General features: G+C 42.5%; 1 protein-coding gene across 1 annotated transcript in view; it reads left to right on the plus strand.

The window, feature by feature from the left end:
- Positions 1-23,603, plus strand: part of mylk4b (myosin light chain kinase family, member 4b) — a gene marked incomplete at its 5' end in the record, with an annotated part of 67,236 nt that overhangs the window by 17,597 nt on the left and 26,036 nt on the right. Inside the window, 2 exons of the mRNA XM_080431486.1 lie at positions 4,429-4,595; positions 12,526-12,784. Coding sequence (XP_080287612.1) covers positions 4,540-4,595; positions 12,526-12,784 — 315 coding nt within the window. The remainder of the gene's footprint in view (positions 1-4,428; positions 4,596-12,525; positions 12,785-23,603) is intronic.

The following is a 23,603-nucleotide window of genomic DNA, read 5'->3' on the forward strand; positions in this document are numbered from 1 at the left end:
CTGTTGATGGGAGTGATGTGGATGAAGTTCTATCCATAGCTTCAGGAAGTGATTCCCTGCCTGATGGATTGGCCGATACACCTGATGGAACTGAACCTGTCACTACCAATGCAGTCTCTACTCCCGAACCTGTTCCTAGCAATGCAGTCCCTTCCCCCGAACCTGTCCATCCCGACATGTCCCCTCCTGACAATATCCCCATGGACATAGCCCCTCCTGACAGTAGCCCTCCAGACATTGCCTCCCCGGACATTGACTCCCCAGACGCTAACGCCCCTGAGACAGCCATTCCAGACAGTGACTGCCCTGACTTTGACGTTCCAGGCCCTCTACCTCAGGTGATTTGCACACAGCCTAGCCGTCATAGTCTTAGGGATCGTAGGTCCATTAAGCCTCCCAGACGTCTTGTTTGTGAGATGAGTGACCAAGTAGTAGAAGAGGATTCTATGTCCACAGTGTCAGTTAGTTCCTTGTTTCAGTTCTTTAGAGACGCACTTTCAGTTTGAGTGACAGGGTTATAAGGGTATTTGACCAGAAGTGTGTCTAAGTAGTATTTGAAGCTACAGGAACAATATTTTACATTTCAGAGGTGTAACAGGCATCTCTGTGTCTGTGTTTAGTCAGGAGTTTGATCGTCTCCTTTCTTTTCGCACTCCTTGTTGGGAGAGTTTTTGAACTGACATGTACTTAAGTTTTGTTCCTTGTGATGCACAGTTTTTTTCTTTTACCTCAGTATACGCACTCCTTGCCTATGGTTTTGTTTTTTTTGTCTCAAGAGTTGCACTTCCCATGTTTAGCAGGATTTCAGGGGGGTGTATGTAACAGGTAGAAGAAAGACTTAGTCTTTTATTGTGAAATGCCTGCTAAAGTATGTATGTATAGTTTATCCTGCAATGAGTGGTTAGCTAGCGCCATCTGCTGGTAGCTGGAAAGTCTATAAATGTGACCGGGTCATGTGACTATCATAGCAGTTGGACTCTGCACTCTGCTGTGGTAAGTCACGTTCTGATGCTGCTCTGAAAAAGTATTATAAATTGCACTAAAGCTAACGTGAGATTTACTGTAAGATACACTGTCCTGTAACAGCAGTTGATATGTTGTTTCTGTGTGTTTTCGTTTTGTTGCTGTAACTCACGTTAGATGCACTATGTAATTGATACTGAAATCAATGTTATTTCTTCCTGTAGAAGTCAGAACCAGTGGAGGTGCTAACCATATGTTTTGTGTCTTGAACCAACCCATTGCAGGTACATCTTGTTGCACTAAATGTTTTGTATGTATTAAGTCAGACGTTCACAAGACTAAATGTTTGTTTGTATCAACCGCCATTACAAAGCAGCCATGTTGTGGCGTGCTGTATTTTCTGGTTACCGCCAGAGGGCGCCATTTGGCCATTTTATTATCTATTTTGGTTGACGTTTGTGTTTTTGGTATTTTCTTATTTCATTCATTATAAAAACGATAAAAAGGATGATGCAGGTTAAAAACAAGTTAAAAACAGATTGTATTGAATTCATTGTAAAAGCATTATTGTTAAAACCCAGTTAAAACCACTATACGATCACATGTTAAAAAGACATACTGTTAAAACCACTGTAAACACATTGTTTAAAGTCACATCTTGTAATGCATTTCATGAGAATGTAAAAACTATGAGAATGTATAAGATGATATGTATGATAGCAGTTGGACTCTGCACTCTGCTGTGAAGTCAGAACCAGTGGAGGTGCTAACCATATGTTTTGTGTCTTGAACCAACCCATTGCAGCTTCACTAAAGTACCACATCATCCAACCCAGTGCCTCTGTGTGTGTTCTTGGCGGGACGGGTATACAGCGGTTACATATATAATATATATGTATGTGTGTGTGTGTGTGTGTGTGTGTGTGTGTGTGTGTGTGTGTGTGTGTGTGTGTATATATTATATATATATATATGTATGTATGTGTGTGTGTGTGTGTGTGTGTGTGTATATATAATATGTGTGTGTGTGTGTGTGTGTGTGTGTGTGCGTGCGTGTGTGTATATATGTATATATACTATATGTGTGTATATACAGTATATATGTCACAGGTAAATTGGCATTCCAGGGAAATTGGAAGGGGAGCGCTTGTTTTAGGCGCGAGGACGACGACGACAACAACAACATAGCAACCAGGAAGCTATAGTGCTCTAGCCTAGCCAGCTCCCAGTTTACATTAGCTGCTAGCTTTGTATAATAGCTAACGATTAGAATAGTTAGGACGTCACATTCTAATACAGCCCGAATACCCGATCTCAGCACCGGCCTCAGTAGCGCACTTTGATAATCATTGGACTCCCCATCCAGTGGTAGCCACTGGGAGCCTGGGTTTGACTCCCGCTTGGGGTACTTTTTCAAACAACCGCGGACTTTTTTCGCCGATAAAGTATAGTTTTGGACCATGACGGAGGCGCGCCGACTCAGCAGACCTTGAGGCCGAGGAGGCGCCCGAGCGCCTCCAGGCGCGAGTGCCCGCGCCGACCGGCCGATGGTCTGCTAGTCGACTAAGCGCCGTCCGAGTTATGTACCGATAGGCACAGAATCGTAAATGATGTTGTGGGGACTGCGTTTGCCCCTCTATGGTTTGCCCCAACTGCCACTCACTGCACTAACATAGCCCGCCAGCCCCGCCCCCAAATTAAGAATACGATGACCTCCCTATCCCTTTAATGCATCATGTCAAACCGTATGAAAGCGAACCCTTGTTTTAGTCCACTGAGGTGTGTATTGCCCTATGAAAGCATCCTCAAAGGCAAAACCCAGACAGTCTACAATATGAGGCACATGATTCTAAAGGCATACACAGATTATGTCCCGTGAACAGTACTATTATTGGCTGAGTTAGCCTAAATATAGCACCAGCAGAAACAAACATTTGCTCCGGTGTAATACAAAGGGTCTGTGGGTTAAAGTGGTGTTACACCGCGGTGGCAACAGTTGACGCTTGAATCAATTACTAACAGACACAGACAGAGAAGGCACAGTGACAGAAGCAACAGAAAGAGGAACCAGAGAGATTATTTAGGATTAGCACAGGAACAGAGGCCTCTGGCTCACTAATGAGACAGATTAGAATATAGATGAACAACAGATGATGATAATGGAAAGATCGGGTGATAGTGAAAGGAATCAAGTGCAAGATTTAGGGCTGGCACCATAGCTGAATGCTTAGGGCACATATCACATGGGCTCTAATGCCTGACAGCAAGTCCCAGGTTCGATTCACTCCCCAACTCTCTCTCTGTGTTTCCTGTCTCTCTACACTGTATACCTATTTAAAAAAGGCCCCAAAAGTATATATTTTTTTTATATAAATCATATTTATTACATCCCATATACAGGTACACAAGAGTAAATTTATTTTTGTTTTGGCTCCTCGATATTGTAGCAACGAGACAAATTAGAAATGAAATAGTGATAAAATAAAATCATAGACTGTAGTGTGAAAGGTTCGCCACACCAGAGATCCACACCATTGTGAATGACGTCTTTCCAGAATGTTATATTGTCATTGTGGATAGAAAACATTTATGTTAGCTATTGATCAGTAATTGAAAAGTAATGCTAATAGTTTTACATGCATTTATTGGGGATTTAACCAGCGAATAGCTCATTTTGTGTGAGCGTGTGTGCGTGCAAGCGTACATGTGTGTGTTTGTTTGTGTTTGTGTGTGTTTGCTTGTGTATGTGTGTGAGTGAGGGATGTGGTGAAATTACCCCTTAGCCTACACAGCTGATCCAAAAAAGCCCATTTATATACAGTATATTGGGTCCAGGTGTAGAGATCTGTTACACCACGTCATACAATCAGCACTTCGGTAGCTCTTTTTCTCTACAGCCACTGCGGATGGTCCACAGCCCCCAAGCAGACATGCTTTCAAACCACAGATCTGTACCTTTGCTTTTACATTCTCCACCTCCACCATTTCAGGGCCCTATCAGCCTTCCATAAACCCTTTCTCTTTTCAGCTCCTTTCCCACTCATCTCTTTTCACATTCCCGTCTCCCGGGCCATCACCCACCCGTGGAGACACTCGTGTCACCCTGGCATTCCTTACGTTCCATGATAACCAGCCAAATTCCATGGAACACTTCCTCCGTTCTGTCCCCTGCCTGCCTGTGGTCTCTGGGTCCCAGGGCAGACAACCCCCCCCCTCTCCCTCAATCGTACTGTATACTCATTGCTCTTCTGATCCCCCTCGTACGTACGTACCCCCATCACTCCACCCCCTCCACACTATTGACTTATCCCTCATTGCCTGTGGCTCCCACTGCAGAGTGCCATTAGGACCAAGTGCTGTCTGCCGAGCTGTATCTCACACACACCGGATAGATCACACCCTCTCTCTCTCTCTCTCTCTCTCTCTCTCTCTCCCTCTCGCTCTCTCCTCTGCTTACCTGTGTAGGGAAGAGTATCCTGAGTTGGCCAGATCCTACACCCCACCAGAAGGAGAGTGGAGATACCCTTTTACAGAGAAAAGAAAGAAGAAAGACTGCTCATCACATCTTTCAGAGATATGGGAGGAAATGAGAAGAAGATTTTGGTTATTGCCAATGTACCCATGTATCAAGGGTAAGTTTTTTTGCCCTTGGCTTAGTACAGAAATGCTTCATAAGTGGCAAATGTGCTTCTGTACTGTAATTCTCAGCGCATACGCATCTGTATTTACACATTTTATAGACTCACTTGCTGTTTATTTTTATTTTTTTTATAAATCTCCATTACTTTTTTGCATACAAACAAAAAAACATTGTGGCAAGTAGTAAGGACAAAGAGGTCTGACATTTTCTGACAAAAAACAACAATTAAAACAAAACAACAAAACACAACATGCTGTTTTAATTTTAATGTCTCAAAGGGGGTCAAATGTAGACCCTCTCATTAATGAGCATGTCTCATGAGAATAGTGGGGTTTTCGGGTTATTCTTCAGAGATGCAAAGCAATGCATAATGGACAGGCTTAGAATTCTAACACCTCTTTTGCGATGGTGTCTGTTGCAACCCATGCAAGGTGCCAAATGTTAAGTTACTTGACACACAGATTTTTGCTGGCCTAATTTAAGGTCTCATTTGATTAATAGATACTGCTAGTCTTGCATCCAAATACACTGAATTTAAAGACACGACAGTGCAATTTTTATTGTTTAATTACACTTTGATTCATTTGCTGAATCTGCAAATCCAACTCTCCAAACAAAACGTATGATTTCAGACCTTGCACTGTGTAGATAAACGATAGCTGTAACAACACAATATTCTTCATACATTTTTCTGTTGACGCACAGTTAAAGTCAGAGTAGCACATCTTTGGAGTATTTTAAGCAAGCAACTCCAGCTGCTGTGGACTAAAATAAGGACTCTGCTTTGTTCTTGTTGGAATGGGAAAGTACATTGAGTGGAAGTTCTACAGTTACACTCTCCTGATTGCTGAGCAGTTGCCGCTATGAAGGATGGGAAGGGCTGTCTATACTACTCATTACTCAATATGTCTGTAGGGTGCAAATGTACGTGTCCAAGCCAAGGGTGTTTGTGTTATGCATGTGCAATGTGCGTGTGTGTTTATTTTTGTGCATGCACGTCTGTGTGTCTGACTTTATCTCTGGTATGGGTATAAATGTGATGGAATTGCTTGATGCATGCATGTGTGCTTGGGGAAAATGTTATGATTTTCTGCAGATTCATGCATTCATACTTGACTTGTGGAAATCAATATATTCACCCAGAAGCGTATGTCAACGACGATGCTCAATCGAATATCACTCAGACTTTAGGCAGAGGATTACATTCATGTAAACGCATACAATCAGTTATGCATGTACGTATGTAAAAATGCATCTGTATACAGTATGTGTGTGTGCATTGTCCTATTTCCCTTTGCAATAGTAGTTTGGGGGCATTTTGAAAGGCAATACCCTTGATCTAACCCTTTAGTCTTAGACACTCAAGACACTGGTGATGATACACAGATCAGAGTGACTGAAATCGGCTTTAGTTGTGATCAAAGCGGCGATGGAGCCATCGCTTGACTTGACTGTGGCGAAGACCAATGACCATGCTTAATTTGAAACCTGCTGACTTGCAAAGCAGACAATGTTGTTGGGGAAGGGAAGGCTTTCATGTCGTTTTTGCCTTCTTGTAAACAAGGCTGGTCTTTGAAGAGAACCAGCAATTAGCCAGGGGGTTCGTGTACTGTAGGTCTACACTTGATGCGCCACAGGGTGACTCAGTGACACCAGAAGTATTCCACCTTTCAAAACATGCATAATGACAACCCACCCGCACGCACACACAGAGGTGCCTCCCACATTCCTATGGTTTAGAATTTAATGGATGTTGCCGCGCGACAAGGCCCCAAGAGAGAACCCTGGCGTCCATATGAGACCTCGCCTCCTAGTTAGGATGAGCGACTGGACCCCCTGTCCGTGACGCACACTTGTATAAGGCCTGTAAAGCTGCCCTCCAATCCACTATGGTCCACTCTCCACTCCACTATGCTTTACGTACCCCACTCTTGTTGCAAAAATGGGCAAAGCATAGTGGAGTTATTATGCCTGACTTATACTTAGTTGCATGATGCCAGTGTCTCGCATCAAAAATAGGTGATCTACAAGCTCACAACACATCGCAGCACCACGATACTCAACCGAGTATAACTCAGGCTTTAGGCCGAGGATTAGACACATACAATACACCGGCATGCATGCACACACACACACACACACACACACACACACACACACACACACACACGCACACACACACACACACACACACACAGACACAGACACAGACACACACACAGACAGACACAGACACACACACAGACACACACACAGACACACACACAGACACACACACACACACACATACACACATACACACACACACACACACACACACACACACACACACACACACTAACATGCACTCACACACACACACACACACTAACATGCACGCACACACACACACACACACACACAGACACACACACACACACACGTCACATGGGCACGTACACGCACACGCACACGCACACACGCACGCACACACACACACACACACACACACACACACACACACACACACACACACACACACACACACACACACACACACACACAGGGGCATGGGCACACACACACTGGGGCACGGGCACACACACACACACACACACACAGGCACGGGCACAAACACCACATAGAACAGACTCTGTGTCTCCTCTCCACTTAATGTAATGAGCGACAATAGCAAACATTGAATTTACACAACACTGATGATAGACAGTTGTGTCAAATTAATCTATGAAGCCATCAAAGCAGCAGCATCACTTGAAGGCAATCCATAGTCACTTAAAAGACTGAGAAATCATCTCATTTACAGATGGCTAAATCTGCTATTTTGTCTCAAAGAGAAGTCCAACGAGCTTCAGCCAGTTGTGTGTATTTGTCTATTTAACTGCTATTTTGGTTATTTTAGAATTCTTCAATCCCCCCTCTCCCAATCAATTATTTTATTTCAATAAATGAATACAAATATCAGTATGTTTAATTTGAATACAACAAATCAAATAAATCAGTATAAAAAGTATAACAATACAACAATAAAAATGTATAACATGTAGTGGGGGTCTTTCTCTCAGCTAAGGTGTCCTTGGCCTGATAACTGAACAGTTTTACTTGGCCCACCAACTAATAACATTTTACTTGTGACAAAAGGTTTTCTCTCTGTTTTCTCAGATTAAAAACAACACAGTTCATTTCATGCCTTGACTTTTGGACTCAAGGGTAATCCCAATTTCCTCTAATATCAAATATTGATATGACTATACTTTGTTTCATTGCTTAGTTTTTTACTTTCCAAAGCAGGTTATGGGGTTGTGCAGTAGATCACAATTCAGAAACCCATAGAGCCTCCCGCAGGCTGTTCCAAAAGCTTGGACGATAAATTAAAGCTGCTTCTCCATGCCTTTTTGTTCTAGCCCTGCTTAGACAGTTAAGAGACCAATGTCAGAGGATCTAAGGATTCTTCTGATAGTCACTGATAGTCTACGAGTGCTAGTATGTTGTATTATACTGGTCCAAAGATTATATTATATTATTATAGTAATTTTAACAGCTTTCGGTGCTTGGCAAAGAATCCTTTATTGTAAGTATTACAGTATGGTACATACTGTAATACACGATGGCACCATTTGATGTCCCGGTGATCACTGGAAAGAACATGAAGATAAGGGTCACAGGGTGTAGCATTCATATTGTCTTAACACCTGTTTTTCTCTCTCGCTCTCTGTCTCTCTGACAGCCTCTAGAGTCCCCAGCATATATACATACTCTATTAGAATCGACCCAAAGGTATTGCTGGAATTTGGTTACCATCAAATACATTGAGAAGTAAACAAAAACATCCTGCTAGGGTTTCCTCCCATGAGCATTATTACCATAATACACACTTATCAAGCCGATAGGGCTCTCCATTCCTATGAGCCCCCAGACAACCAGTATAAATAGATGGGGGAGCTATTTGATGCCAGAGGGTAGGTTTGCATGGCCTGTCTTGATGGCAAAGTTTGCTATCATCACGGATCTCTTGTAGCACATTCGGCATTTAGCTAGGGGTTAAACGATGCTGCCGCCCCCCAACCCCCAACACACTCAAATTGTTTCTCTCTCTCTTCACTCCTCTAACTTCTCTTTACCTCACACACACGCGCGCACACGCACACGCACACGCACACACATGCACGCATACAGAGACATCACTGTCTTTGCTGTTGAGTTAAGAGCTACGCGACACTATCAGTTACAAAGAGGGATTATGGATGAAGGGGACAGATCAGATCCCCTGCTGTTTTATAGAGTGGGATTACCAAGGGCAGCCTGGCAAATCACAAAAACCACAATCAACAGCATTGCTTGGGGAGTGAAGCATGGGCAGTGACATGCCTGATTTAAACTTTGTGGTATGACGGTGTCGTGCAGTGAAATGAACAGATCTACAAGGTCACAAGCGGATGGGACGTGTTGTGAGGATGTAAATCTGTTATTTTCGCCGCAGGACACTGTCGTACAACGGAGCATAAATTAAGCAAAATACACACACACACACACACACACACACACACACACACACACACACACACATGATGCACTTATGTAACGGATAACTAATGCAGACAACTGCAATGATAACAACAAAATTACCACAATGGAAACAATCTAATTGTGTTTTACTGGCCCTCCGCCCAACAAGCATAATAAAACAGAGCCACAGCCACTCTATATCAATCTGTTCTTGGGTGATAGCTTGCCCCTTGACTTTTACTCCCTGTTTCTAGAATCGTAGGATGACTCAAAATAATTCCTTTAAAGTGATTGACCCTTGTTCACCAAGCCTCTCAGGATCAACAGGGTCTCCTGGGTTCTCTCCACATGACATTGTAAAAACACACCTGCTGGTTCTTCAAAGGTTCATGAAAACCAGCAGACTACACAGTCAAATCCATAGTTAAATTAACATTCCATTATTTAACTGTGAGGGTGTGACTTGATCAGGTTTTCTTTTCTTTTTTTTGTAGTTCTCCCAGTCACATTATTCTTTATTGGGTTGAAGGTGACTATGATTCAACTCCATATTAACTGCACATTGATGAAGATAAGGGCACCAAGGGCAACTAAAGAAATGCTTCAAACATACATTTCAGTAAACGTTTGTGTAGTCAGTGTTAATGCATCAATTTGTAACCAAATGGGCCCTTACATTTGCATGTGTACTCTCTCTGAGTTAAATGAACACTGAGGATTTTACTGTGCTGTGTCCATCCATTTGTGATCCGGTGCGATGTGGTTGACGGTTGATGTGGTTGGCAGGTACCGATCAGTGCTACACTTTGCTCGTACACTGTTGCTTTTCCTGTTGGGAATACAATACATTACATGGGTACATTATCAAGAATCAAGAGGAATGAAAAGGTTTATTTGTCCCTCACTCATGTTCTGCAAAGATTGTGCTAACATTATAAAAGATAAACAAGATGATGATGATAATAATGGATTTTTTAAATAACAAAACAGGGTATAAACAAAGAGCTCTAACAGGTGCATTTCTGGACAGTGTTTTGGTTTTAGCACTGAGGCTTGAAATCCTACCCTGCCAAAGAAAAGACCTTGATGCTGAAGAAAAGGCCTTGGCTGCATGTGGCAGGGCTCTGTATAAGAGAACAGACGATAGCAGGCTTTTATTTCACTTTTATTTCCAGTGCATGAAGATAACGACACTTAGCCAACACTCAGCTGCTCGCCATGTATATCAGTATAATTCCACAGTGTCATCACCACACAGAAATAAGGAGGTAAAAGACATAGCAGAATGAAACGTCCTGTAATGGCAAAATGCTCTTGCTGAGTACAGTATGTGCGTGTGGATGGCTGATTTACGGGAATGGTCACACATCCGCGTCAGATGCAGGGTAGCCAATGCATGCCGAGACATCAGACAGGCAACTGCCAATGTTGGCTTGCAGATTGTGGGCAGTGCCAGTTTTCTTAGTTTTTTTTATCACACCTGAGTCAAACTAATTTGACACTTAGGTGGGTTTGACTACACACCCTTGAGCATTGAGATAATTTATGCACACAGGCTAAACTAGAAAAGTGCTCCTCGGAGCACAGGTCTCCGCCAGGTCAGGTAGGTTAATGTGGGCCAGCAATGTTTGGAATGTTTGGAGTCATTGCAAAAAAATAATAGGCCAATGTGAAAAGGGTGGCATTTCTTCATCTGCCTTTCACAGCAATTGGATGCTGGGTTCATGAATTTGAGGCATTTTGTTCAAAATGGACCACTCCTTCAAACTTTGCCAATTAGGATGGAATATGAAAAATCTGACAGATCCGTCTTGATCACATGACTATAGAGATACTGTGTGATTTGTGTGATGTTTAGTCAAAATCTGTAGGAGTAATATATATTTTTTTAAATTGCAAAAATATCCCTCCTGGTGGTGGTATAACAGGCCGATGTAAAGAGGTTCTGCTCTGGCATCCAGGGAGTGTGTGTGCACAGTTTCACGTCGATCGGGCCAACGGTGCCGGAGAATAGCTGTTCACAGACGGACTGATTCGCTACGTTCGTCTTTTTCTCACTTCGCTACTCAGTCTGGCCAGGGTCCTATTTTTTTTACTTGTATTTCAATTACGTAGGCAAGTCAGGAAGTGACTGGAGTTTTACATTGGATAATACTGGTCCCCCCCCCCAGGAGGCTTGCCAGACTGTGAAGCGAAGTGAGAAAAAAAAACGGCAAACGTCTCGGCCTGGCGGAGACAATCAGCCATCCACACACACATAGTCAGCAAGAGCCTTTTGTCATTACAGGATGTTTCATCTGCTCTGTCTTTTACCTCCTTGTGTGTTGAATGGTGATGCAACTGTGGAATTAAACTGATATGCATGACGAGCAGCTGAGTGTTGTTATTTTCATGCACTGGAAATAAAAGTGAAATAAAAACCTGCTATCTTCTGTTCTCTCATGCCGTGCCCCTGCCACATGGAGCCAAGGCCTTTTCTTCACCATCAGGGGCTAGGATTTCAAGCCTCAGTGCTAAAACCAAAACACTGTCCAGACTGAGATGCACCTGTTACTGCTCTTTAAATTATTTCTACCCTGTTAAGTTTAAAAACAACAATCAATGTAGCTTCAAATCTTCCATCCATTTTATTTCCCAGTAGAATTCATGTCACATTATTCCTGCATCGATAAACTCCAATGGATCACAGTGCATATCTTTCAAGCAAGTATTGATTAGTCAGGAGCCTCAGTCGATGAGAGAACCATACGCTCGCAGCCACAGCCACCTCCTCATGCTCTGGGATGGCATTCCATTCCTCAACCAGGACTCATGGCAGGTCAGCCACTGTGGTTACATTTGTTAGGCTACCTTAGCATGTATAGGTGACACATTGCTGTGGGATGGCATTCCATTCCTCAACCAGGATTTGTGGGAGGTCAGCCACTGTGGTTACATTTATTAGGCTACTCTAGCATGTACAGCATGACCGAGCTGTCAATCAGGTGCCAATCGAGTCAATACCAACAGGAGAATACACTGTAACTATTTGGCACATTTCACTTGAGATGCCCCCACATACACACAATCATCTGTTCTGCTCATCCTTCAAATGCATGATCATTACGAATGGGACATGATTGTAAAGGAAAAGCTGATAGAAGACGGTACATACATCACTTGTCAGGGTGCTGGGTTAAGACATGATCATGAAGAAGAGCACTCAAACGCTCCAATGCATTTTAATGACAACATTTCAGGACAAACTCGACCTCAGTTTGACCTGACAAAGAGCCCGGCTTCAAAAATTCACAAACATTTATTGGAGTGTGTGAGTGTGTGGGTTCTATTCTCCTACATGGTTGTAAAGGGAAATGGACATGCCCAGAATAGGGACGCTAGGGGAAAAGCTGTCATCAAAATGTCATTTTTAATTGCAGGTCGGAAAAGAAGACCCTCTGCACTGAGGCGATTCCTGGCAGGAAGAATAGACATGTCCAGACATCAGGGGTGCCGCCGCCACCGCAGATCCCCTTGTCCCCCATCGGTGAGAAGATGGAGGGCCTGAGGGCCATCCGTAACCGCAGCAACAGTCTCCGGCTGGGCCGGCTGGCGCTCTACCGCCACCTGGAGAAGGTGGAGACCATGCGCTGCTTCTGGGAGCTCAAACATGTGGAGCTGGAAGGTGGAAGCCAGCAGGTGCAGTAGTACATGATCCTACTCCTCCTTCTCTCCTGGTTCACTTATTTAACCACTTTATATTGCCTGGAGTCTGTACTTCATGGCCCCTCCTTTTTCCCCTCTACTCCAAATCTCTTTGTCAAAAATAGCCGATCTACTACAAGCTCACAATGTGTCACAACATGAGCTTGTAGTTTGGCTCTTTTCGCCAAATGTTCTCCCTTTTTCGCCAATTGTTCTCCCTTTTTCGCCAATTGTTCTCCCTTTTTCACCAAATGTTTGCTTATTATGACATGCCCAGAATAGGGATGCTAGGGTTTGTGTTTGTGTTTGAACTCAACGTAAAAAAACGAAACAAAATGATGCTGTTGCAAAACTGTGTGCATGTGTGCGTGCGAGCGTGCGTGTGTACATGCGTGCGTGTGTGTTTGTGAATGCATGCAAGAGAGAATGAGTGGGTTTTTTGTTACGGTACATTAGTTGTGTTTGATTCTACTCTCCTTACAAAGATACAGTGGCCTCTGATGGCCAGTCTCACTACATCCCACTATTTTAAATATCCACCTCGGCAATCCAACATGCGTCTTTGTAACTCCTCCCGGTCTATTCTGGTTTCTGAATGCCTTTTGACAGAGTATGGCCAGTATGCCCCAGCTAAGTGCATCATAGCCACTAGAGTGAGCTGTAGTTCTCTCTCTCTGTTTGAACACCCTAGCCCTCACACTCAAAGATTTACATACATACACCCACAAGATGGCATCACTGAGCAACAACTGTGCATTAAAACATTTTCATTTTTGTAAATCATCATCACAGTGTGAAAACGTTTCCTCTCATAGCACACTTCATTGATTTCTTTTTCCCTTCCTTTTTTATGCTTAAAGGACACAATTCACAATTTACTTTTTAGCAGACACTCTTAATCCAGAGTGATTTACCATAAGCAAGGTAACCTAACTTTATCTAACGGTCAAAATAATGAGTTCAAAAAGAAAAATCTATAAAAGTATGGCACTTAACATAGAAGCCCTCTATTCTTCCGTACGTACAGGCAGGATTCTGGTATTTATGTTTATGCTGTGTATATATTTATTTTTCTTATTGAACTATAAATCAATGGACACCTTCCTTTTCAATTTATTCCACTGGTCAAGTGACCGGCAGGTACAGTAGGGCTAGGGGACAGAATCCAGTGAGATAGTACTGTTGTACATGTGTAATCTAAGATCCTCACTGTCACTGCCACTCTCTTTCTGCACCGTCTCTCTCGTCTTCTATTCCTTCTCCTCTTCCTCTCAATTTAGGACCAATCTCTTGGGATCCAGCGCCTCTTATCCTTTTCCTCTGTTAACCCTCTCTCTCATCACACTGCCTCATAATAATAGTAATAATAATAATAAACTTTATTTGTATAGCACCTTCCATGACATCAAATTCAGCCCAAAGTGCTTTACATCATCTCCACTCTATAGCCGTTTTTCCATCACAGCTTAAGCACGACACTGTCCAGTACAGTCCAGAACCGCACCGCACCGCTTCAAAATGTCTTGCGTTTCCATTGCACAAAAGTCCCCACTCGCAAAATCTCCACCCTCCCCTCCCCTCCCGAAGGAAATCAACGCCCCTTTCTTTAACACACCAACTTAGCCTCAGGCTACAGGGTTAGCCTAAATGCTAGCGTGCTTCCTCAGAGCTAGTTTGGCTCTTAAGTTATTATTTGGCCATGTTCACCCTGACTTTAATCTTCGCTATTGTTGGGAAGACCTGTGTGGTGTCTAAACACGTTGCCATCACTTATATAAAAAACATTATTAGCGTGTATCGTCGCACATTCATTGTTGCCAGGTTTAGCAGAAAAAAATAAGCAATCAGGTCTATGAAAACAATCCCAAAAGAAGCGACTATCTACGGCTATTTGAAAATAGCAGATCTACAAACTCACAACGCGTAGCGATGCGACGCATTGTGAGTGTGTGCATCTGCTATTTAAAAAAAATATATACATATATAAAGTTGACAAATACATATTAATTTGGGGGTCCTTGACATGAAAATGTTTAAGAACCACTGGTTTCAACAACATATGGAAACAAGCCCCAAATAATCAAGTACATTTTAGAAACAAGCAGTGGTGGAAAAAGTACTCAAATGTTTTACTTAAGTAAAAGTATCAATACTGCAATGTAGAAGCACTCTACAAGTGAAAGTCTGGAATTACTTGAGTAAAAGTACAAAAAATATTGGTATCAAAATGTACTTAAGGTACCAAAAGTAAGTACTAAAATGTTTGAAAATAGCAGATCTACAATGATGCGATGCGTTGTGAGCTTGTAGATCGGCTATTTTCAAATAGCCTAGGTATAAAATAGGGCTTAAAGGAGGAGTTCACCCAAAAAATTACTTATTTTCTATCAATTGTACACCCTATGAAGCCTTGAATCCATGGATTCTTTTTTGTTTTTGTCGCATTCCTAAGCTAATAATTTGATTCCCGTCTCCTGCCGGCTAATGTATCCGGTAGGAGACACAAAGTAGATTATTTGTGTCTCCTACCGGAAATACACACGGTCATCAAATTATTGTCTTAGGAATGCCACAAAAACAAAAATAAAACCATGAATTCAAGGCTTCATGGGGTGTGTAATTGATAGAAAATAAGTAATTTTTTGGGTGAACTACTCCTTTAAGTGGTTAATGTATGTTTTATAATGTAATCATTTATATCTGAAAAGTAACTAGTAACTAGTAACTAATACGTTTTCAAATAATTGTAGTGGAGTAAAAGTACTACCAATATTTACAAGCAACTTTACAGAAGAATAAGCCCAATGTCGCTTATAATAAGTGGACATGGCAACACTGCTACCGTAGTGTTTACATTTTACAGAGACCTGAGTGGACAGACACAGCTGTGAGCCGACCAATCAGTAGCAGGCTGAGCTTTAGCCCCGCTTAGCCCAGCTCAGACCTACCCAAGACTGGGTACTTTTTAGGCACCAGTTTAGTACCACTTACACACCACTCTACCCACTTCATTGTAGTGGAAACCGTTGCTGTGGTGGGCGGTGTGGGGTGGGGCTAGGTAAGTCCATGTATATGGAAAGCCGCCTTAAGTCTCTCTCAAATTCACTATATTCTGTCCTCATGCTTCAGTTTTATTGATGTAATGACATTAATTCATTAACCTTACTTCATTGACCAGGTTCCCCTAGTGGACTAAAGGTTACTTAGTCGCCACTTCTTTCCCTTCTACACCAGATCTCTTTGCTGAATATAGCCGACCGACAAGTGCACAACGTGTCACATAGTGATGTGTTGTTGGCTTGTAGATCTGCTATTTATGGCGAATGATTTCACCGAATGTCCTATTATGACATGGCCAGGGTGATTAATTATTTAACTCAATTATTTATTATGATGATTATATCATCATCATCATCATCATTTTTATTATTATTACTATGCAACATGTGACTATCTCTGAACCACAATTCCCACTGTCTTAATTGTAGCTCCAACCCTGCTCCTCTGCAGACTTTCTGCCCACGTGTAAGCAATTCCCAAGCCCGTTATTTTGGGGAGCACTCATTTTGGTATCGCTCAACGTCCTGCATCATGTGCAAGTTTTACAACAAATGCATGACTTTTTAAACCACATTAGCGCAGCCTTGAGGCTCGTGAAGTGTGCCCGATCAAGCCGCAAGGCCAGCGAGAACCTGCATGCGCCCAGCATCCAATGGCCTCTCGCGTTGACGAGTGCACCGTCCGAGCTGGCAAGCCGCAGTGGACGGAATAGGTTATCACGTGAACCAAAACGAGCGCTCCCTCCGCATGGTAATAGCATACACACATTCTGCTCAGATTCCCAACAGGGATTCCTTCCCCGGAGGTTCCCTCCTGCTCCTCCTGCCTCTCGTACCTCGGCCTCTCCCCAGCTGTTGCTGCTTGTTAAATAGAGAGGGCATTGGACCACCACACTTAAAACAAATGACATTAAAGAATCTTGAAGTGGTTCTATCCAGAGTGAATAGAACTGAAAGAAAAAATATACATCAGTTTGTTTTAGTTTGAATAAATCTTCATTGCATTATGGTGGTTTGTGCCATTTTACAGTTTTTCGGGGTTGAAGCATGTCTATGATCCATTGGAATTGTAACAAAAATGAATCAACAGATTTGAAGGTTGCCATTGCTTTGGGGTGTTTTGAGGAACTTGGTGATCCTGCCTATGCAAGTAGAATAGGACTGGTATATTGTCACTGTCAGGCGGAAACCTGTCAAACTGTACATTTTCAGGCAATGGAAAAAATAACCTGTGTTTTTCAATGTATCCAGTGTAGTTACAGTATCACTTAGTTACTTACGTTTTTTTTTGTTTTTTTTATGAGCTTGAAGATTGACTCTTTTAAGACTTTTTTTTAATGAAACTGTAGTGTGACAAAGTAGGGCATTAATTTATGAAGAAAATAAAACATAAAAAGTTGAAATATACAAGGTTTCTGCCCGACAGCAACTACATGCAACACAGGTCCTCAGGACATTGCAGTTATGTGGACAGCACTGCAACTGATTAAGTCACAATGTTATGTTTTGGACAATTTTATGACTTGTTTAAAGCATCTCATAAAAAATCTCCCATGTCGGGTGTTCTTGAGCTTCCCTCTCTAGGAAATTCTATACAGTAAAATCCCCCCACCCCCCACGTACACGTGCACGACACGTATAGGCATTTGTCATGCAGGGGAATTGCTGTAGATGCAGATTCCTCAGAAAACAAAGGACGAAATAAAACAATCAACCTGCAGTACCTTGAAGACCCAGTCCCACATCAGTGCCATAACTGCCCCAGCAACAGTGTTTTCAACAAGTGAAACTCTTTGAACAAGGAACTGCAGTACTTTTCATTTTACATGCGAAAAGAAGTGCACTTCTACAGTCAATGTAAACAATTTGTTGGACTTCTACTTGTACTGTCCATCTCAAAGGAGGTGGTGACAAGTGGTGACAGGTGAGAATTCTGTGGCCTATCACATTTTAGAAAAAAAACTAAGACAACAACAGCTGCCTTACCTTAACCCTAACCCAACAGCTGACCTCAAAGCTATGCTTAAAAGTAGGCTAATTAGTAACTACTACTCCATAGAAATGTGATGGAGTCAATTATAATATTTGTCTTTCTAATCTAGTCGAGTAAAAGTCCTAAATTCTCAATAAAACAATCTCAAGTACAAATACTCAAAAAAGGTACTCAAGTACATTACTCAAGTAATTGTACTTGAGTAGCTGTCCACGACTACTGAGTGTGGGCACCCCAAGAATCTTGTAAGCACTCATTGTGAACCTCTGTTTCACAAAGTGTTCATGCTGGAATCTGCAGTGGTGGCGGCGTCCCACCGCCTGATGTAAATCATCAGCTCTGTCCAGTCAGAGAACAGTTTGCTCCAGAAAGAGCAAGCGACTGGAGAAGCCAAGCCGTGCACTGCTTCAATGTTTTCTTCATTTGGTGTGTTTCATTTTTGTGATAATTTGTAAACAGTTTAATGACGTTTGATACAGTTGCAGAAAAAGTCTCTGGCTTTCTGTTTAGTTGCACAGCCACAGGTGTTCACGCACGTGCATGTGTGTGAGCGTATACACTCACTCACGTGTCTAGTTGTATGTGTGCACTAGTGCATTTTTTAGGTACAGTGACTGCTAAAGTAGATATGCTTAGTGACCCCTGGACGTATGCATAAAGTGCTGTGTCCGAAGTTAACGGATACCACTGCCAGGGTCTCTCTAACGCTGCCCCCAGCACCAGAAGCAGCAGCCATCTGATTCTGCGTACAGTGACAGCACGCCTCTGTACACCCTACACCACCTGTCTCCTTCTTGTCTCGGAGACAGCATGTCCTCTCCTTTTAGGTCCCTTGGTTAGGGGGAGGGACGAGGCAGGGTGGGAGGTGAATGGGTGGCTGGGTGAATGGGAGGCCACACAGCAGCAGGACAGCCCAGTCCCCAATCTGCTGTCCTGTTGCATTTCCCCCGTAAGTGCCCTGAGCCTCAGAGGCCGAGCTCTTTCATAATCAGCGCCCGCTGTCCTGCTCCATGTCAACAACTCGCTGCCCTCCAATCCGAGACTCGATCGCCACCGGCGACAGAAATAAGGCACAGCCCGTGGCAGGAGGAAGAGTAATAGGTGGAGGAAGAGTGTGGTGTTCCAGCCTTTTGTCATGGAGAACTTCCTCAGGGACAAGGATGTCTGGATAATTGGGAGTGTATGCCTGGTTGCCTCCTTCCTGTGGCGACGGATATGGAATTTATTCTCCTACAAGAGGAAGAGGGGGACCTCACAGTCTCCAGATACAGAGGTATTACTGAGTATGTTCTCCTGTGCCATGTGGGACTGACTTAAGTTTCCAGGTAATAATCTGAAGAAAGCTCAGATTTTCTTTTTATTATTGAAGTGAGTAAGATATCAAAAACATGGGTAGACCAGAAATGTGAAGTAAATCTATGGATATAGTCTCACCCAATCAAATGCTCTCTTGTGGTGCAAACAAGACGGCGCTAGTATAGCACTAGCAAAAGTAGTCATGTAGCCATCTCTTTGATTATTATGCAGAATAGCACGATGCAGACAGATATGGTAGATCGATAAGGATGACAGATATGATCGCCTTCTGTACACAGATTGTTAGTGTAGCTCTGAGATTAACACAATTTTAAAGGCTACATGAAATGGTGAGTTTATAGGTCTTTTCTCCAATGCACTTTACAATGTGCATTAAATTCACCCTTTCACACACATTCACGGAGGGGGAAACCATGCAAGGCACCAACCTGCTCATCAGGAGCAGTTCAGTGCCTTGCTCAAGGACACTGTGACATGCAGCCAGCAGGAGATCGAATTGGGGATCGAACTGGGAACATTCCGATTCCAAGACAGTCGCTCTACTCCCTGGGCCACTGGTGCACCTATTGTGCACTTGCTTGTTTGAATGAATGTTGTTTATGACCTTCAGGCCCTGACAGTGCACTGTCACTCTGTGTAGAGGAGCACAGGATAGCAGCAGGTTGCTTTGATTGATTTTCACTTGGGCCTTGGAAAGAAGACCCTTTAATATCTCAGTTTAGCTATGTCCATGTGATCTGTGGGTGGCCCGCTTTAGTAACTGTCAGCTTTCACTTATATCTCAGTGGGAAGGAATTGCATTCTTGTGGGTGTGAACAAGCGAACATTACCAAAATATTCCACGAATTGCTTTTCCTCTGCGTGCTGTTTGAGGAAGCATAAACCGGTTATGTCTATGTGTTGTACCGTGTGGCCGTTTCCCTCTGTTTATTGAACAGAATTTCCCTCCAGGGATTAATAAAAGTTTATCTTATCTTATCTTATTGACACTGCGGTTAAGGGTATCACTTGCATACACATGTTGAGAGTGCACTATACAGTGCATATTGCAATGAAACGACAGGCGTGATTCTCCTGGTCTTGCATTTGTACCGACAAGTGATTTGTGAGTGACACACCAAATATTAGACATCCCAGGCAATTGATTGATTTCCTCCGTGGAGACCTAGCACATGAACACGGTCCAATACATGGAAAAGATTACGTCATCTGACCTCACACACCCCCTGCACTTTCAGGGGATGACGTCTATATTTTGCCTACCTACAGTACAGTGAGCTGTCCCACTTAGCTTTTACTTTGTGTACCCTCTGCAGTATGCTATTCACGTTAGCTCATCTCCTGCCACTTTAATACGCAGACATAATCCTGTCATGAAGTCAAAGGAAATGTAACTGAGTCATCATAAAGTTTTGCAGCTGTATTGCTTTACTCTGTTACAATCCATGCATTTAATGACATGCATCGCTGAAAAGGGAAACAGCACTTTCAGAAGCATAAGTAGTGGAAAAATGTGTGATAATAAATTGCTGACGTTGCCAGCAGAAGGACGCACCAATGATGAATTTGAATGTAAAAAGAGCAACATGCGAAGCATGTACTTTTATGCCACAGGCAGGATACTGTGGAGATGTCATACAATTATTGTTGTAATAATTAGAGAGACTGCACTCAGGTGTCCAGTAGTAGTATAATACTGTACATGTTTCCAATGTCTCTTTTTCCTGAGGAGGCTGAGGAAAGCCCAGCTATCCCATCAGACTTTGACACATTTTTCTGTTGCATGAATGAAGGAATTGATTTGGTGATAAAAAGGAAAGAGTTGTTGTTTTTGCAAAAATCCTGGTGGCGCTATAACAGGCCTATGTAAAGAATTCGGGCAGAGGTTCTGCTCTGGCATGCAGGGAGTGTGTGTGCACAGTTTCACGTCGACCGGGCCAACGTTGCCGGAGATTAGCTGATCACAGACGGACAGACACACGGATGGATGGACGGACGGACTGGTGGAGACAACTGTGACACATTTAGCAGCATCAGGCTGCAGCATTACAGTTTACTGGCAAACACCTTCACGTACATGCACATAGATACACACCATCTGCATGAGACTACACTAGGACTACCTGATTTGTAGCCATTTTTTAAATCCCCTTTAAAGATGGTTTGAGAAGCACTCTGTTTCAGATACTGTAGGTGCACCATAAAAGTATCCTTACCTACTGCATCACAGCTTGGTACTGTATGGCAAGTTGGCAACTACACTCTTTTGGAGCAGAAATCACTGCTGAGGGTGGTGAAAAACTGCTCAGCATATCATAGGCCCACTACTACCACCAACTGAGTCCATCTACCACCAGCACTGCTACAGCAGTCAAAGGCCATCAGCATCACCAAGGTTGCCTCCCACCCGAACAATGGACTGTTTTGCCCCCTTCATGCTCAGAGGTGCAAGGGCTACATACTGTATGCCTCTGGACCAAATACACCAGATTCAAGAACAGTTTCCCCCTCAACTGCTATTCTGTTGACTCTTTTACTGCCTATTACTGTACCTACATTGAATATTTAATATTTATTATCTATGCCAGGCCAGACGTCCAAAGGCCGGATATTATGATTTCGCCCCTGCGTCTGTCCTTTTGTCCGTCCATCCGTCCGTCCGTCCGTCTGTCTCTGAACAGCTTATCTCGTACTGTTGGACAGATCGGCATAAAACCCAGTAGGCCAAGGAAGAACCTCCACACATTTTTTAAATCACCCTCATTGTGATGCTATAACAGGCCGCTAAACAGCCCATTTCCGCTAGACAAGATTTTCTGCAAGGTTGCGTTTCTACAAAACACACTTTTTGAAACTACTTTTTTTCAAAAACTCACACAAATCATGTGACCAAGATGTATTAGTCAGAGATGTTCCATATCCCATTCCTATTGACTATGAATCACTTCCAAAATTTGCCGGCCCTGGATAGCCAACCCAGCCTGACCGAGTTCTGCGCTCCTAGGAGTGCACTGTTCTAGTTATTTATTTATTAGTATCTATGTTAGTATCTATATTTCAATACACTTTGTCGCTTCTTTTGGATTGATGTCACCAAAAATAGTTTCATTGTACATTCTTGTCCAAAATAAAATCCACCCACCCATCCATTTCAATTCCAGGTCTAAACTGGGTTGTGTTTACTATAAATATAATTTGCATTTAATACTTTGTCATCATGTGCGTACCGGTCCGGAGCTATCCACCTGCAGTGTCAAAGCACATTCTATGATGCGTGCATGGTAGAGCTGCATCATAATATTGATATTGTCATCTGGGATTTTTGTTATCATATTATCATGATACAGCTTAAATGCTTTCTTTTCCTAGTCTCAAAGGCTATGTTACAGTAAAGTGATACAATATTGTGAACTTACCTGTGCAGTATTAGACCTTTCTAGCTGAGTGAAATGAACAATGAATGCATGTACCTTTTTGGTTATATCCACATTACAGATTATAATTTCTCATAAAAATACCTTCTGGAAGAACCAATAATCACCCCCAAAGTATGTTCACATTATCAATATTGAGAAAGAGAGATGCTAGGTACTTAAGTAAAACTACTTAGGGATTTATTTTGTATCTGCACTCAAGTATGTTTTATTAGTGTGAGTGAGTGCATTTCCCCATGCCTACTCCAACTCCAAGTACCCATTAAATTGGCATTCTGAAAGGTGTAGAATGCCTGGACCATGTATGAACGTGATTCAAACGACTATATTTATCTCAAAGGACAATTCATTTAGCCGAATTCCCAGTCGCGGACATGACACAAACGTTCGTCTCAGCAAACTGAGTAAAGCATTACCCTTAGTTCTTGCCATTCAACTTTTTAATTAAACATGTTTACATTGTTCAAGCACATACTAAAATGTATAATAAAAAAAGAAAATGAGTCCAAAGTTAAAGATTAACTAGCCTGGTTTTAAAGCATTTAAACTTTATGAAGAGTGCCTTGGACTCGTTTTCTTTTTGAATAGGGATGTTTTCTCCCTTTTTTGAACGAAAGAGCACCTTACAACATCTCTTCACAGGATTTGAATGCTGTAGCCCTCCTTGTTTCCATGTAATTGGTACATAATAAGATTTGTTGGATGTACTGATATCATCCTTTTGCAGTACACGAGTGTCATGACTTTTGAATCCGATCTCCTGGAGAGCATAGAGTTGACATGTAGCCTGAGGAGACGGTCAGCTGCAGAATCCAAATAACTAAACAGATTTCAATTCATACGTGACTCATTCTGACATTTTTTTTAATAGTTTAGTTCCATCAGCAGGGTTTCTTCTGCTGCTGTGTACACGCTTTAATTTTTTTGAACAAAGGCGTTTATTTGCTTTTCTACAGAGAAATTTCACATTGTATAATTTTTTTCCCCCAGCAAACAAACTAAAATAAAAA

The sequence above is a fragment of the Gymnoscopelus braueri genome, assembly GCF_963280865.1.
Source record: "Gymnoscopelus braueri genome assembly, chromosome: 6".
Lineage (NCBI taxonomy): Eukaryota > Metazoa > Chordata > Actinopteri > Myctophiformes > Myctophidae > Gymnoscopelus > Gymnoscopelus braueri.